Here is an 18,122-nt window from a genome sequence, read left to right as displayed (position 1 = left end):
TGTCAAATTTTTCAGGACATATTTATAATTGATATGCGTTTGCATTACTATTTACGGCTGTGGGTGAATTGTACATTGGATGTTATTGGAACAATGTTGGTCATTGTGGGAGCTTTGCCCCTCTTCATTCTGGGGATTATTCCCTTAGTGTTCTTCTATTTCTCTGTACAAGTAAGTGCATACATTTTTATTTGTATTAATAACTTATAAGTTCACAATCAAATATAGTTTCAGACCCACTCAAACCTCCTCTTTGTCCAGGTTCTCTAAGAAGCAGAGTCGAAGAAAGGAACAGATGTGTTAGAGATTTACTGGGGGAAATGCCTGTAAAAGATAAAGGAGAGGGAGCAGAAGAAGGCTGGGCTGAGCAAGCTCTCAGACAGCGACTCAGGCTGAATGCCTGTGAGGGAGAAAAAGAAAGAAGATGGATTGGGTAACAAGGGTCTTGGACTACAGGACTGTTCTACAACAGGTTCGACAGGAAGTTCTCAATCACGGTTGCCTGTTGGAGGGTGTTATGTGCACTTTCTGCCAGTACTCAGTCATTGGCTGGCCTCTACGCTAATACAGCAGTGGATCCATCAGTGCAGTTGCAGGGGCTGTCAGTCAGCTATGCTCCTGCAGCAGGAGAGCTGGGGCCTGCATTTTTATGCTCACCACAAAACCTGTATGTTGTAATTTTAGCAGAAAATTAATTTCCCTGCACATCCAAGAGAGACAGATACTGCCTTTTTGTCTTGTTTTTTTTTTTTTTTTTTTTTTTTCAGACATCACCTGTCTCTTACAGACAAACAATTGCTGGAAAGCTAAATATGTCTGTCATGATTCTTACATGCTCTCTTCATATTAAAATGTGATCATCCAATTTAAATTGCAAAATTATGTCACTGTAAGGCTGCAATGGTAAACAAAATTTCTTAGCATTTTTTTTCTTCAGCAATCAAACAAAGCAATTTTATTAAACAATGAAAAGAATCAATTAAAATGGATATCTTTATTATCTTTATTATTTTACAAGAAACCATGACAGCTTTTGGTTTAAAAAACATTTATAGCTTCATACAGAAATGACTCACATAAATTTCTCCACCTCGCTCCTACACTGTGATATAAAAGTTCTTTTCATATTCACAGATTTATACACCTTATTTCTGTTCCCATAATTTTTTTGACACTTATCTCAAGGTACTAGTCAAACACGCAAGAACTATAAATAGATGAATTTTTCAAATGTGTGATATCAAGAGATTATTATAAAAGATTTTAAACATCTTCTTTCTACATTGCCTTTTTTTTTTTTTTTTTTTTTTGAGAGGGAGTCTCGCACTGTCGCCCAGGCTGGAGTGCAGTGGCCGGATCTCAGCTCACTGCAAGCTCCACCTCCCAGGTTTACGCCATTCTCCTGCCTCAGCCTCCCTATAGCTGGGACTACAGGCGCCCGCCACCTCGCCCGGCTATTTTTTTTGTATTTTTTAGTAGAGACGGGGTTTCACTGTGTTAGCCAGGATGGTCTCGATCTCCTGACCTCGTGATCCGCCCGTCTCGGCCTCCCAAAGTGCTGGGATTACAGGCTTGAGCCACCGCGCCCGGCCTCTACATTGCCTTTATCAAAGTACATGCAATTTTTTATTACAGACTTAATCCACAAATAAAGAGTGAAATTTAAAGATAGTTGCAGAAATAACTATTTCCCATTTCTTTTACTTATCCTGGCAATAAGGACTTCAATAAAAGAAGAAATTAGTTTAAGTAAACAGAAAAACAAAAGTAGATTGTAAGTGTAAATGGAGCTCAAACTGAATCCAAAATAACGAATGTATATTTTTCCACTCCATATTAGTTAATTATCCTCAAATATGTAATCTACTATGAAAATGTAATCCTTACATTTGTTGGAGATTTTAAATGAAGTATAAAATACAGAGAAAATTACCTATTATTTCTAAATTTTCAGTGAAATTTCTATATTAAAATATGTATTCCAAAGCATGATTTCTATATCCTGATAGTCAGCTTTAACTTATCAGTTATCATATACAAGGTAAAATCAATGCTGAAGCATATATTTTAAATGTAGAAATATCTGAGACTCTTTTCAAAAAGATTCTTAGAGTTTAATGCTTTTCAAAAACCCAAGTTTTAAAATTCATGTTAGAGTTTAGTCTGCTCAAGCCAGACTACAAATAATTTTCTCATTTCCATACCTATACTCCATTATTCTTCCTACTGTACATCTTTTCCCTGTTCTTTCTGTCTGTCCCAATCTTACTTGACATTGATGGCCTACGTCATTTTCCATTTTCTATGTGGCGCATTCTCTATCACAATAGGGCAAAAAGAACTGACTCCGTATCTACTATTCTAATATCTACTATTACGGGTTTATTACACTGGTGGCATATACTGATGGTATAATAAATCCAGAATATATGAAAATGTAAGTGCTCTGAGTTCAGAGACTATGTTTTATATATATTGTAAAAATCTAGGAAAAAAAGCACTCATGTGGCAAATGAAATTTTATGTGTTGGTACTCATAAACTCTAACAGTTTGTTGGTAACTCTGACAGAGTTACCAGGAGTAAAAAGGAGTCTAGGAATCATGTCTCTTTAGGGGGAGTAATATAGGATGAGGTCTGAATTTGGATTCAGGAACTTGGAGTTCTAGTCATCTTCCTTACTCATCTGCCTGGGACATCATTTCCCTTTCTAGGCTCTATTTCTTTCCCCTGTGCAATAAAGGTTTGATTTAGATGTATGCTATGTGAAGTGTGGTTCCTGGACCCATGGGCCATAGCCCAGACCTATTGGATCAGAATCTCCCAAGGTAGGGTCCAGAAACCTTTCTTTCAACAAACACTTCAAGCAGGTGATTCTTACTAAAGTATAAGGAGCATTGATCTAGATAAAATTTCTTAAACCAGATTTCCCAGAGAGTTGCATGAAAGAACTCCATGGATTCTATAATTCACTGAAAATTTATCAGAAGCTCCAAGTGTGTATGCATATTTACATTTGTCTAGGGAAAGCATTTTACCCTTATTTATCTACTCACATGGTCTGTGACCCCAATAACATATTCCCTAATCTAGGCAATCTCTTAAATCCCTTTACAGCCTCAGAATGCCGTAGTCCTCTGTATTCTTCAGAGCACTTAGCACAGAGTAGAGTTCAGTTGTAGACCACCAGGCTGTATGTAACCTGAGATATGTTTTTGTTTAGCTTGCTCAGCATTTTTACCAAATGTAGACATTTTAAAACTAGGGATTTTACATAAAATTCCAGATTTAAAATTTTCCTGAAAATTGTGCAAGACCTCATAACTCTTGATTTTCATTTCCAGTTGGTAGCAATTTTCCGGGGCTGATTAATGATCCAATTAATTCAGGGCATGCTCCATCCAGCTTCCCACAGTCCTTCCTATCCTAATTGTCCTCAACTTCAAGCCAAGGGGAAGTAGACAACTTATAATTTGCTTTTTGTAAAAACAAAGTCTGCCTATACATATATATAACTTTTTGTAAAAACAAGGTCTCCCTATATATATATAACTTTTTGTAAAAACAAGGTCTCCCTATACACACACACACACACACACACACATATATATAAAACTTTTTGTAAAAACAAGGTCTCCCTACATTGCCCAGGCTGGTCTCAGACTCCCGAGCTCTAGCAACCCTCCTGTCTTGGCCTCCCAAAGTGTTAGCATTATAAGCGTGGGCACCACACTCAGCCTCTCTCACAGTTCTGAAGTCTAAAATCAGTATATAGGCAGAGTTGATTCCTTCTGGAGGCTTTGAGGGAACATCTCTTTCATGCTCCTCTCCTAGCTTCTGCTGGCTGTCAACAGTCCTGATATTTTCGTTGGCTTCTAAATACATCACTTCAATCTCTGCCACTGGCAGACATGGTGTTTTCCATGTGTCTATGTCTTCCTTTTTGTCTCTTATGAGGATACTCAACATTGGATTTAGGGTGCACCCTACATCCAGGGTGATGTCATCTTGAGATCCTTAACTATTACATGTGCAAAGATGCTATTTCTGAATAAGGTCACATTCACAGATACTGGGGGTTAGGACTTGTATCTGACTTTTGGGGGGGTCACTCTTTAAATCACGACACAAAGGTCTTGTAGTTTTTAAACTATTAAAGCAATTTCTGCTACATCTTTCCGACTGCTTCTTTCTGTCTTCTGATTAGAGATACTATGTGGCAAGCTCTCGGCAAATCCGGAGGCTGACAGGAGCGTCCCGTTCTCCTGTCATTTCCCACTTCAGTGAGACTTTATCAGGAGTGTCCACCATCAGAGCATTTGGACATCAACAGAGGTTTATCCAGCAATACAAAGAGGTGGTGAATGAAAACTTGGTCTGTTTCTACAATAATGTAATTTCTAACCGGTAAGTCCCATCGATACTTAGCCTAAGATCAATCTCTTCTTAGACATCTTGCTCACTGACTTCTAAACAGAGGGTTTTGTATGGCATTTCATTCAAGTTTTAGAAGTATGTATTAATAAGACAAATATTTTCCAGTATTTAACGTACATTTAAATTGAATTGTATCTATTTATATTCACATGAATGGTACATACAATTTAATATGAAAAAGGTGCTATTAGAATTACTCATGACATGATTCTGCATGGTGTTTTATAGTTTTAGAATATATTTTATTTGTATATCCTGTTACAAAACAGTGTATACAAATTTTATTAAAAATTTTTGAATTTGAAGTTATAATCTCACATAAAGGAGAAAAATGAAATATTAAATAGTGGTTGAGCACATTTCAATTTTTAGAGACTAATTTTATCATATTAAAAAGTATATACAACTGGAAGGGTTGTATATACTTCCAATAGGATTTTTAAAATGCAATATATCATTTTAACTGGTGTTATTTTGCTTTTAAATTCTGATCAAGTTTTAAAGCAAAGTTCTGCAAAAGTAAAATGCATTTTCATGCAGATGAATTCTTTAAGTTATCACGGATGATCCTATGTTTGATTGAATTCCAAGTAAGTGGGGGAGAAAAAAGAAAGCAGCTCTTGCTGTTTACGTCTCGATTTCCCAGAGGAGACAGTACTAAATGCACCAAAACTTTTCCATCTCAGTTACTCAGGAATATATTCCATTGATCACAGGTGGCTGTCTGTTAGACTTGAATTTCTTGGCAACTTAATGGTGCTTTTTGCTGCACTGCTTGCTGTGTTGGCTGGCAATTCTATAGATTCAGCAACAGTTGGTTTGTCTATATCCTATGCCCTAAATGTAAGTAATAATGACTTTTGTGGTAGATGGTATGTTTATAATCCAATTAATTACACACTCTTCTTCTTTGCTTGTCTGAATTATATATTATATTAACTAAGTAATGAGAGACAAATCTGGATTGCTCTGGAGGCTCATTTCCTTCTCTATCTTGCTAGTCGCAGGAAGCTAGCTCAGCAATTCTAAGTTAACGTATAGGAAGAACAGGCTGATACTCAAGGCTGAGTGCTAAAGGACCAGGAAATCCTGATGTTCCATAGTTACTCAGAAGTTTCCTGCTCTCCTGTCCTGGTAGATTTATAGAGTATTAAAAGGGTAGGGTCCCTCTCCAACACAGCTGGTGTATCTCATGTGCTCAGTCTAAGCAAGAAGATAATGCAAGCTCTAGGGAGAATATATGAGCTGTTTCTCTTTGGCTTGTAAGTTTTTCCCTAATAAACCCTATTTGATATTACACTGTAATGCACTAGTGGTAGGATGCATGCTCCCTTTGTAAAATAACAAATGCCCTAAACTGCTTCCACATTATGGAGAAGATAAGTCTAGGTGATTGTGTTATATACTCTTGGTCCCATATCCAAAAACCTTGAGCCAGTTGCATTTCAGAATTCAGAATTTAGGCTGCTAGAAAGGAAATATGTACATAGCCATATCCAGGGCCTGGTTCAGAAGCCCATAATCAAACACTACTGCATATGCCCACTAACTGGATTAAGAAAACGCTTTGAAGAGCCCCACATCAGTTCAGGCCAGGTGAGGTATCAAATGGGCTGGCACCAAACTCAAGAAAAAAACTGGATTGGACAAGTTTTTTGACTTTTAGAATTCTGTTCAAAGTTATACCCTTAGAGAACCTATATTTGGGAATAGAGTGGGAAGAAAATATAGATTTTTTTTTTCTTTTTAAGGGGAGCAGGAATAGTTAGAAATCTAGGAGAATCTGCCTTCTGATGGAAGGTAGTGAAGAATGCCAAAGTGTTTGCACACTGTTTTTTTTTGTCATTTAGGATGCACATTTTTTTGAGGCATATACCATCAATCTTACATCATTCCTTATACCCACTATGCACTTCTTGCATATATGCTGAATTATGGTCTATCTTATCCCAAGTAATTCCATTATTTATGATATTAATGAGTTTAATATCCTTAAACACAAATATGCATATGAAGAAATATGCTTATTTCTAGAGCTGCTAAATAATCAAAAGAAATAAAGTATATGAGATAATATGTGACAAGTTCTTGGCAGATTCAAGAAATGAAAAGTAAAACTTTAGAAAAAATAAAGTATTATTTATGTTACAAAAAAAACCCTAAAGAACATGCATTAAGCTCTTGTTTGCTCCACCATACCCCCTAGATAACTCATTCTCTGAATTTTTGGGTAAAGAAAGCATGCGAAATTGAAACCAATGCAGTTGCTGTTGAAAGAGTTTGTGAATATGAAAATATGGATAAAGAGGTAAGCACATCTCCTGTAATCCCAGTACTTTGGGAATCGTGGGAGGATCACTTAAGTTCGAGAGTTCAAGACTAGCCTTGCCAACATAGTGAGATTCTCTTTCTCAAAAAAAAAAAAAAAAAAAAGTAAGCTGGGTATGGTGGCTTATGCCTTTAGTTCAAGCTACCTGGGAGGGTAAGGTGGGAGAATCCCTTCTGCTTGGTAGTTCAAGGTTGCAGTGAGCTGTGATCATGGCACTGCATTCTAGCCTGAGTGATAGAGCAAGATCCTGTCTAATTAAAAAAAAAAAAAAAGTATGAGAAAAAAAAGAGGTAAGCACTCCTAAATAATCAATAAATGGATTGGCTGCAGGAGTAAGACATTGTAATGTACTATAAATTGACATTAAAAACAAATGTTAAGCAAACCTGCATTTCCAAATTCATGTGATATTCAGTGTCTCAATGAAATTAAAACCAAAATTGTTATAAAGTGGCCTATTATTCTATATATCACTAAAATGGAAACGAAAATACTTCTAATTAAATTAGGATACACCCTAAATTGTAAGATATATCCCTACTTCAATGAGTTATAAAAATACAAGATCATATCCTGTTTCTAAAAGGCACAGTGATTTGTCCTCTACTGACGTGTAGTGTAAAATATACAACTTGCAATTATAACTTTGTGGAGATTTTACAGTGAGAAAAGTGTCTTAATATACTCAACTCATAATTATTTAGATTCTGCACAATTTCTAAATGAATTACATTTTATTGCTTATACCTTCTGTTCTGTTTACCCATCATTAGTATCTCCGTGAATGGGAAGGGAGAGGAGAATAAATGAGTCTATTTTGTTCCCTCTAATTAACTGTAATTTGGGAGGGTGAAGAGTTATTTCAACTAGTGACAGAGTATAATATTTAGGTTTCTAAAATATTTTACTCATCTGGATTGCTTCTGCTTCCAACTTCTACTAATTAACAGGGCAGATGACAAAGATGACTTGGATTTCTGTTCCTTCCTCAATCCACCTAGGAAGCTATCTTTCTTTTTTATCTTGTAACTCTTCCCCTTTCGCTCATGAATCTGAGGAACAGGTACCTCCTCCAAAGAAAAATCTAACATTTCCCATTGCATTTTTGGTAATATCTTTTCCTGTTTTCTCTCAGATCTTACTCCATTAACCACCTCTTCTAATTCCCACTCCCCTGCAGTTCCTCTCAGCCTGTAACTATGCCAAAATATTTTCTGCATTCTCCAACTCCTACCTGAACTTTGAATTTTTCTCTGGATTTTTCCCAAGGTCTTGTCTTTCCTTCTCAAAGAAATTTCATGAAAAATTAGTCTACCTTCACAATCTTCAGTTACCAGTATTCAACTTGTTTAGTCTGTCATCTCATGGCTAATATCAAATATTATTTTTCTGTATTTTCTAAATTTTTGCTCATGATATATATTTCTTTCACATTAGAAAAAGATGATAAAAATATGTGTGTACACACATTTAAACAAACAAACAAAAACCTTTATGTAATTCGATGCAAGTTGTGACAAATACTGCTATAAAAACTCTTGACATGGAAGGATGAATGTGTTCAAATAACCTTATTCAACCCTCTACACCTGTTTCTCTGCTTTCCGTTACAGAAAAGTTCTTTTGCAAAGTTGTCTGTACTTGCTTTTCTATCTCCTTTTCTCTGATTCATTTTTGGACCCTCTCCAAACACGCTTTTGATCCCACTATTCCACTGAATCTTCCCTCATGAAGATCACAACTGGTTCTTTGTCAGTCCTCACCTACCTGACCTATCATTTGATGTTAGCCATCACTCCCTCTCCCACGAAGCACTTTACCTCACTGTCCAGGCATCACGCAGTCTTGTGTGTTCTTTTACCTTGTGCTTCCTCCAGTATTCCACACAGGCCCCTGTCTTAGGTCTTGGGCACAACTAATTAGTTCCAAGTAGTTATTAAACCCTTTGCCTAGAATGTTCTTCCATTGGTATCCACCTGGCGTTTTCTCTGACCATAGTCAGCAAAGCCTTTCCTAACTACCCTGCTTTAAATGACACCTCCTCCTCTTCCCAACCCTGGCTGTTTCTTGTCTTACAAAGCTTTATTATCATCCAACATGCTGTATATGTTATACGGTTCTTTTTGTCTCTCCCCACTATACCTCATAAGGGAAATAATTTTTATCTGTTTTTCTCACTGTGGAACCTCCAGCAACTAAAATAGTGACTGACACAGCAAACCTTCGAGGAACGAATGAATGACAAGCTGTCCTTATCTCAGCTAAAATTTCAAGTTATCTTCAGACCCTTAAAAGGATTTTAGAAAATCTTTTTCTTAATAACTTGATAGGAGATGAGAAGTCTTCTTACCTCAAAATATTTATTTCTAATATTTTCTTATAACTAGATAAGTTTCATGTTGGTAACGTTTAAAACTATTTTCAGAAAATCATAATATCCACAAATATCTTTCATCATTTATATTCATTTTTGTTACATGCATAAGAATTATTTTGGGGGGAGGGATTTTTTAATTATAATTGTCGTTTAAAGTATTTATTTTTTGTTTGTATTTGTTTTAAGGCACCTTGGATAATGTCTAGAAGACCCCCATTACAATGGCCCAATAAAGGTGTAGTGAAATTTATTAATTATCAGGCTCGATACCGAGATGATCTTGGTTTAGCATTGCAAGATATCACTTTCCAGACTCATGGGGAAGAGAAGGTATCATATATATTTCATATGTTTTAGTTTCCCTTTTATCTGAATGCATTCATTGTTGAGTATAATATGATATTGAATATAAGGTGGTCTTTTGTTACACAAAAGTAATAAAGACATGTGGTTGGTGTGTACTGAATATATTTGCCCTCTATAAAAACTACATTTCTTAATTAAATTGCTCATATACTACTGTGAAATATAATTTTGGTGTACTTAGTTTTTACTTCCTCTATAAAATGAATTGCAACAATAAGTAAATCCTTACCCCAAACACAATAAATCCATATATTTAACTATTTGTATGCTCAAAGACATCATGTTTTCCAAAACCATTAGAGAGATGGGAAAATGTTTGAAACACACTTTAGTTAACACAAGCAACTCACAAAACTATCGATAGTATATGATATTAGTTTTATTTTTTAAAAAAGCAACCAGACACATTAGCAAAAATATTTTTGAAGCAGAAATATTTTTGGAGCAGGAATATTTTTGGAACAGAAGCAATCATTCTGAAATTTTCATTACCCCAATGACTTCAACAGATTTCTGTTTTTTCTGATTTATTTTGTTAGACTTGAGATTTTATATTAGGGCAAACGAACCACTTTAATATTCTATCTGCCTAACGTTCCTATTAATACCAAGATGCAAATCAGCAACCAGAAGATGTTGCTCTTTAGTTCTCATGGTCATAGGGAAATGTTTAATCACTGGGATGTTTATGACACGATGATTATTTTGGCCAGGAGTCAAAAACCTTAAACACTATTTTTGGCTGCCTATAATAGTTTTAATGCAGAGTTGTTTTGATACACCAGGGAAATTTACAGACATTCCTTTGAATTTTCTAGTCTATCTGGCAAAAGATTCCAGTGCCCTATTTGTTTCTTTGCTTGTTTGTTTCAATGAAGGGAAGATAGAGAAAATCTGTTTTCTGAAAATCTCAATAAAACCACTCATTATCATTGCTTCTTTTGCCCTAAACTTTAATGGGTAGTTTAGGGGTGGTTCAGGAATGGCCTGGTTTTCCTGGGTCTGCTGGGGATCTTTGGTGAGGAAGTAACTAATTTATTCAAAACTAAAGGAAAAACACAGAGTGTTTAGTCAGAGCCTTTCCAGCAAGTAAAGAGTATTTGGATAAAAACTGGTCCTTACAGGTCACCTGACATCTTCCATGCCCATCAAGGTTAGTCTTGGATCCCACTGACCTGATACCTGAATACATTTGTTGCCAGTGCAAAGGGCCTTGTTTCCTTACAAAAAGTAGAGTTTATGATTATTTCATTACAGATTGGAATTGTGGGAAGGACTGGAGCAGGCAAATCCACACTATCAAATTGCTTATTTAGAATTGTGGAGAGAGCAGGAGGCAAAATTATTATTGACGGAATTGATATATCAACTATTGGACTTCATGACCTTCGTGGCAAACTTAACATTATTCCACAGGTAAAGCCTGTGTTGCCAGTAATCTTTCTTAACCCACTCCAAGAAAATCTGTTTTCTTTCTTTTTAAAAATCTGTTCCTTCCAAGTCTATAAATTCATTGTCTGAAGCCATATCATTTTAAATGGAATATATGAAAAACTGCTATGTAATTGAATCCTCTTTGAATACCCTTATCATAAAGCATTCCTCCTAAGAGCGTTTATCTATTTGAAAAACCAGTACATCTTTTTGATACAATTCCTTCATAATAGTAAGTACAAATAAAATTCAAATAAATAGATCAGACTGAAACACACTGATTTTTTAAAAAAAAAAATTACTGAAGTTTTTGCTTAGTTGTTAGTTTGAATGTAGAATTTTGACTTTTTCACTTGAAGTTTAGAAACATTAAAAAAATAACAGTAATTCAGTTAGATCTCTTTTCTCAAGTTCTTTGATTTTTCCATCTGTGGAATCAAAGGAACTTGATCATTAAGAGGCATGCAAACTAGCTTAAAAGTATGCCTCTTAAGTCAAGGATGAAATACTCAGCTGAAACTGGGTGCAGTGGCTCATGCCTGTAATCCCAGAACTTTGGGAAGCCAAGGTGGGTGGATCACCTGAGGTCAGGAGTTTGAGACCAGCCTGGCCAACATGGTGAAACCCCATCTCAACTAAAAGTACATAAATTATCCGGCCATGGTGGTGCACACCTGTAATCCCAGGCACTCAGGAGGCTGAGACAGGAGAATTGCTTGAACCTGGGAGGCAGAGGTTTCAGTGAGCCAAGATTGTGCCACTGCACTTCAGCCTGGGCAACAGAGCCAGAGTCCGTCTCAAAAAAAAAAAAAAAAAAAAAAGAAAATCATTGTACTGTCTTCTAAAAATATATTAAAATGTCATATTGTTTAGACATATACTTGTATTCATGCATTTACCTCAAAACAAATTTGAGTAAAATCTGGAATTCTGGAAGGGAAAAAAATTAGTGGAAAAAAAGAGCCATCAGTCGTTCTTCTCTTATAGATAGAGTAAAATATAGTTTCACTAGGCATCTTGGTATAGAATAAAGAAAACGAACTTAATCTTTGAATTCTCTTCAACCACCAACTTACCTTCGTGTGGTGTGGACAAGAACTCTTTGGAACTTCCAGCTCACTCTCTGTAAAATAAGAATACTAACTTCTATCTTTCTGAGTTGGTATACTGATTGATAATATTATATACATACTACATTTCATATTTATTGTATGTTATATCCTTGACTACATGGCAGTAATTATCATCATTATTTTGGTGCTTGTTATTATTTTCAATAATAGGAATAGGAGAAAGAAAATCAGGAGACTTATGATGACTTAATATGAATTATAGTTTATTTTGACTCTCTTCTGTTTTTGTTTTAAATATAAAATGAATTTGTTGACTATAGTAGGTCTGATCATTTTGCTTTCTCCTGCTTTGTTTTCTGAGTCTGATTTTTAGCAATGTATTTATGCCTCATGACAGTAAGATTATGCGGGACTATTTTCTGCTCTAGCACCCTGTTTTATTTTCTGGAACCCTTCAAATGAACCTGGATCCCCTAAACAAATATTCTGATAGCAAGCTGTGGGAAGTGCTGGAATTGTGTCACTTAAAAGAGTTTGTGCAGTCCCTTCCTGAGAAGCTACTGCATGAGATTTCAGAGGGTGGCGAGAACCTCAGGTAAGCTGCTAAGAGCAGAGCTTGTCCAAGTTATTCATTCCAAGCTCTTTAGAAACTTGAACTGGCATCAAAGAGAAATATAGCTGCTGAGCCACCAGGGCCTGTTTAAAGTGCACCATGGCCGATTCCCTCTAGGGAAGAGAAGGAAAAAGTACATTGGTAGCTGCAGCCTGGGAAACCACTGGCTAAGAGAAAGGAAAGAAAAAATAAAGAACAATGCCCTATGAAAAGTCACTATTTAATTCAATCTTCTTTTGTCAAGACTGCTACTCTGAGAGCCTCGTTCCTAAAAAATGTTGTAAGGGGCTACTTTGCCTTCACCGTTGTTTGTTGCCTTAAGACAGCCCCCCTCATGTGACCAGAGACCCAAGGAAAGTGAGCTAGATCCCTGTAATGGCCTGCGTGGCAGGACTCCCACCACCCCTTCTTTGATCACTTTCTCCCTACCCCTCTGTGTTTCTGTGACATTGGTCTCCATGCTGTGTCATGAGTTTGCCAGGCCAATTCACGCCTACCACAGGGATTTTACATCTGCTGTTTCCTTTATCTGGAACAAGTTTTTACTGGAAATCTGCATGCCTCACTCTCCATGTCCTTCAGTTCCTGTCTTAAAACTTCTCCTGAGGATTTATTTGGCAAGCCCATCTAAAATGCCCACCCCACACCCACACTTTATACCCCACTTCTGTGTGTTTGAATTCTTCTTAACACTTATTATATAGATACTATCCATGAAATTACTACATATAATGTTGCACCGTACTCGTATACCCCTCCTACTATGCTTTTTACTCAATTATCTTGCTTATTGCTTTCTGTGTCCCCATGAGAACATATCTGCTACACAGAGATTTTTGTCTGTTTTGCTCATTGGTCTAAAGTCTGGCACTCCCTCAATAAATATTTCTTGAATAAAAGAACAAATGAAATTGTGGGTGAAAGAAAGAAAGAATAGTAATACCATCAGAATTTTAAAACATGAAGTGTGTTACCATAAAGTCCATTGTTGAAATTATTATTATTATTATTTTAACAGCATGGGACAACGGCAGCTGGTCTGTCTTGCTCGTGCTTTGCTTCGAAAAACAAAAATTCTCATCTTGGATGAAGCAACAGCCTCCATCGACTTTGAGACGGACAAGTTGGTGCAGACCACAATCAGGAAGGAGTTTTCTGATTGCACCATCCTGACCATTGCTCACAGGCTGCAGTCTATCATTGATTCAGACAGGTGTGCTTGCTTGCTTTTCAGAAATAAAATCATTTCTGCCAAGATAAATATTGGGTATATGAAACACACTGATTACTTGCCAGTCATAAATAATTATATCTGTGCTGGGAGATACACAGTTTTCCCTAATGATATAAGAGGTATTTTCCAAAATAATTGAAGAAAAAGTTAAAGCTAAAAGAATATTAGAAAACTTGCTATAGACAATGACATAGAAGGTGTTTTCCAAAATAATTGGAAGAAAAAGTCAAAGCTGAAAGAATATTAGAGAACTTGATATAGTTCCTGAATTAACTAGCACCTATATGTTGAACTGAAATAACTCATACACTGGTTTAAACTTTATAGGCCGGGCGCGGTGGCTCAAGCCTGTAATCCCAGCACTTTGGGAGGCCGAGACGGGCGGATCACGAGGTCAGGAGATCGAGACCATCCTGGCTAACATGGTGAAACCCTGTCTCTACTAAAAATACAAAAAAACTAGCCGGGTGAGGTGGTGGGCGCCTGTAGTCCCAGCTACTCGGGAGGCTGAGGCAGGAGAATGGCATAAACCTGGGAGACAGAGCTTGCAGTGAGCTGAGATCCGGCCATTGTACTCCAGCCTGGGTGACAGAGCAAGACTCCGTCTCAAAAAAAAAAAAAAAAAACAAAAAACAAAAAAACAACTTTATATTAGCAGGACCAATAAAATGAAATGTGAGGTGGAAGACTGTAGGTTACCTGATGCTATTCTTTTCACATTTCAGGGTGCTTGTTCTAGATTCAGGAAGCATTGTGGAATTTGAAGCGCCTCAGAATTTGATACGTCAGAAAGGACTTTTCTATGAAATGACAACGGATGCTGGAATAACACAAGAATCAGGCACAAAAAATAAATTACTTTAGCTGTACGTTAATTTGCACAATAAAAAATCACTACAGTGCATTAGTATTTAAAAAGCAAAGATAGAAGAAAAATGCACAAGGGCAGGCCCCTGCTATGAGTTGGCACACACTCTCATAGGCACCAGTTTTTTTTTTGTTTGTTTGTTTGTTTGTTCAAGACAGAGTTTTGCTCTTGTTGCCCAGGCTGGAGTGCAATGGCACGATCTCAACTCACTGCATCTTCCGCCTCCTGGGTTCACGTGATTCTCCTGCCTCAGCCTCCTGAGTAGCTAGGATTACAGGCACCTGCCTGACCTCAGGTGATCTGCCCATCTCAGCCTCCCAAACTGCTGTGATCACAGGTGTGAGCCACGGCCCCCTGCCAGCACCACAGTTTCTAACCATCCTGGGCTGTACCTAGACTTCCCTCTTCCATTCGTGCTTACCTTATTCACATTGGCCAAAATGCTAAGTGCCACTTGTCCTTTAAGTCCCTGACTTCACTTGGGAGTTCCCTTCTCAGCGTGTCCCCTGATCTTCCCCTCTGCCCTCCACTGTGATCTAGACACCCCTTTTCTGTGCTCTCATTAGCCCCATGTGCATACCTTTATCATGGCAGGGCTCATACTCTATTTTAATTTTTAAGTCTGCTTTCCCCTTGAAGGCAAGTGACCAGTTTTAATCATCTTTGTATGTTATGTTCCTACCATCGTGCCTTTCACAAAACTGATGCCCGACAAATGTTTGTAGAATGAATAGCTAGACATTTTAGAGTACTGTAAGTACTTATTTATATATAAACAGATGTGGGCTGGGCACTGTGGCAAACACCCATAATCCCAGCATTTAGGGAGGCCGAGATGAAAGGATAGTTTGAAGCCAGGAACTTGAGACCAACCTGGGCAACAAAGTGAGATCCTGTCTCTACAAAAAATGAGTAAATATAATGAAAAAAATGAGACAGGCATGATAGTGCACGCCTGTAATCCCAGCTACTCAGGATGCTGAGGTGGGAGGATCGCTTGAGCCCAGGAGTTCAAGTTTGCAGTGAGGTATGATACACCATGGTACTCCAGCTTGGGTGACAGACACCATATCTTAAAAAAAAATAAGTTTTAAAAGTATATTTTGAGCTATTGTGCAATTTATGAAATGATGAAGAAATCACAGAAAAAAAGTTATTCAACTGCTTTTTGGAAACAGTAATTATATATTAACAGATTTTTTATAATTGTTTAGAATGTTTTATATTTTTATCATTTACCTTTGAGTAAAATAAAAAGCCTAGTATTTTCTTTGGAACATTATTTTTTGGTTAATATACCAACCTCAGTGGGATATTTTATTACATTTATGAGAGGATTGTTGATTTGTAGTCCTAATCAGATTTAAAGGGCTTTTTCTTTAGTAGTTTTGTTTAAAAGAAGCAACGTTATGTCTCTGAATTGTCCTTCAAATTTTAAGTCTTTAAACTTCAATAGGATTTTCTTTCAAGAAGATTTTAATAAAATAGTTTAACATGTTCTTTAAAGCCCATCAACCATTTCTTTTGTCCTCCTTTCTTCCTCCCTGTGCAGCCCTGTACAACCTTGCTTCATTTCCTAAGGGTGTTTATGAAAAGTTGCCTTAAACTAGAAAACTTGTATTATCTAAAATCTCCTCCCTTAAGGATGTAAGCTACTTGAAGTGTTGTCCTATCTGTACAATCCCTGAAGTGCTTTGTAAACATTGAATAAATAGCTATTGAATTGTATTAAGAAAGGAATCAAAATACTTCATTTATGAGTTAAAAGATGTTTTAGCTCCCTACTCCTATAATTTTAGTAAATCAGAGAAGCTGCATAATTTTAAAATCTAATGGGAAATCAACAGTAGCCTGGATAAATTGTGATATATTCACATAATAGAATTCTATCTAGCTATGAGAATGAATGTACAACAGCTACTGCGCACATTAGGCAATCTGATGAATCTCACAAAGAATGTTGAGTGAAATAGCCACAAAAGAATATTACTATATGACTCCATGATTCTAATTATATAATTTTTTAAAAGAAAAACTAATTTGTACTATTAGAAGTTGGGATACTGGTTATCCTTGGTGGGGAGGGTTATAATAGGGTACACAAGGTAGACTTATGGGATAATGGTAGCATTTTGTTTCTTGAAGTGAATCTGAGTACTCATTCAGTTTGTGAATGTTCACCAATCTGTATATTTAGAATATGTGTAGTTTTCTGCATATGTATACAGATATATTATATCTTCATATGTAATACAGAGTAAAAGAAAAGCAAAAGTAAAAAACATAAAAAATGACTAAATCAAAGCTATTCAAATATAATTTTCTTGTTTTAAGAAATCGATATTTTATTCTTACTTCAATTATGTACATCCAGTTTGTTCAATTATTGATGTACACTAGAAGCAAAGCGCAAAGTACTCAAAGTGATTGGATTACAGCGAGGTAGCACATTTGTAATAAAAAAGGTTATCCCATGATTGTATGATTTGTTTAAAGACTGTAACTTCAAAATAGATTCATAAAGTAATGATACATTTCAATATACAAAATATTTACCATAGCTGACAGAGAAAAATCCTAAGTAGCATTAAGTTGCTTTCTTTGAGGATAATAAGAACGTTTATTATTGAAAGCCCACGATGTGCCAGGTAATGTGCAATATATTTGGAACATGTGTCACTTTCAATTCTCACTCAATAATATCAGAAAGGCATTATCTACTCCATTTAGATTCCAAGAGGAGCTGGGCCAATAAGACAAAGAATCCAGGTCTACGTGAGTACAAAGCTGAGGATGCTCTTTCTAGTTCTCCACCAAGATGTCTCATTCCTAGAAGAGTCACTGAAAACTAGTCTGTAGTTTGAAAAAATTTCCAAATCTTTAAAAAAACAGGATTTTAAACCAATATCTTTGTGGGCATACTAAATAAAATTAAAGTTTGCTGTAGGGGTAGGATCCATGCCTCTTTAAATATAGTATTAGGTTGGACCATATAAAATATTCATTTCTGTAGGTCAAAAAATGGCTGAATAATGGCAATTTCATTTACTTCTAAACATAGCCTTGCTATAGAAGTGTTTAGAAACATTTGATCCTCAATCGCTGATACTCTTTCTTCCAGTTGATCGAGTTGGTTACTGAAGCTTGTGCATTTGTCACCTATTTCTCGTGTCATGGTTTTCATCTCTGTCATTTCGTTTATGACCTTCTCTGCATTAATTACTCTAGCTATCAATTCTTCCACTCTTTTTTCAAGATTTTTAGTTTCTTTGCGCTGGGTATGTAATTCCTCCTTTAGCTCTGAGAAGTTTGATGGACTAAAGCCTTCTTCTCTCGTCTCGTCAAAGTCATTCTCCATCCAGCTTTGATCCGTTGCTGGTGATGGGCTGTGC

General features: G+C 36.4%; 1 protein-coding gene across 1 annotated transcript in view; it reads left to right on the top strand.

The window, feature by feature from the left end:
- Positions 1-14,726, top strand: part of LOC112621141 (multidrug resistance-associated protein 1-like) — a 91,619-nt gene extending 76,893 nt beyond the window's left edge. Inside the window, exons 20-28 of the mRNA XM_025380369.1 lie at positions 16-171; positions 4,207-4,406; positions 5,153-5,279; positions 6,643-6,744; positions 9,329-9,472; positions 10,766-10,924; positions 12,444-12,610; positions 13,647-13,841; positions 14,588-14,726. Coding sequence (XP_025236154.1) covers positions 16-171; positions 4,207-4,406; positions 5,153-5,279; positions 6,643-6,744; positions 9,329-9,472; positions 10,766-10,924; positions 12,444-12,610; positions 13,647-13,841; positions 14,588-14,726 — 1,389 coding nt within the window. The remainder of the gene's footprint in view (positions 1-15; positions 172-4,206; positions 4,407-5,152; positions 5,280-6,642; positions 6,745-9,328; positions 9,473-10,765; positions 10,925-12,443; positions 12,611-13,646; positions 13,842-14,587) is intronic.
- Positions 14,727-18,122: the final 3,396 nt, after the last annotated feature.

The sequence above is a fragment of the Theropithecus gelada genome, chromosome 3, assembly GCF_003255815.1.
Source record: "Theropithecus gelada isolate Dixy chromosome 3, Tgel_1.0, whole genome shotgun sequence".
Classification (NCBI taxonomy): Eukaryota; Metazoa; Chordata; class Mammalia; order Primates; family Cercopithecidae; genus Theropithecus; species Theropithecus gelada.
This window is presented reverse-complemented; position numbering and strand designations above follow the sequence as displayed.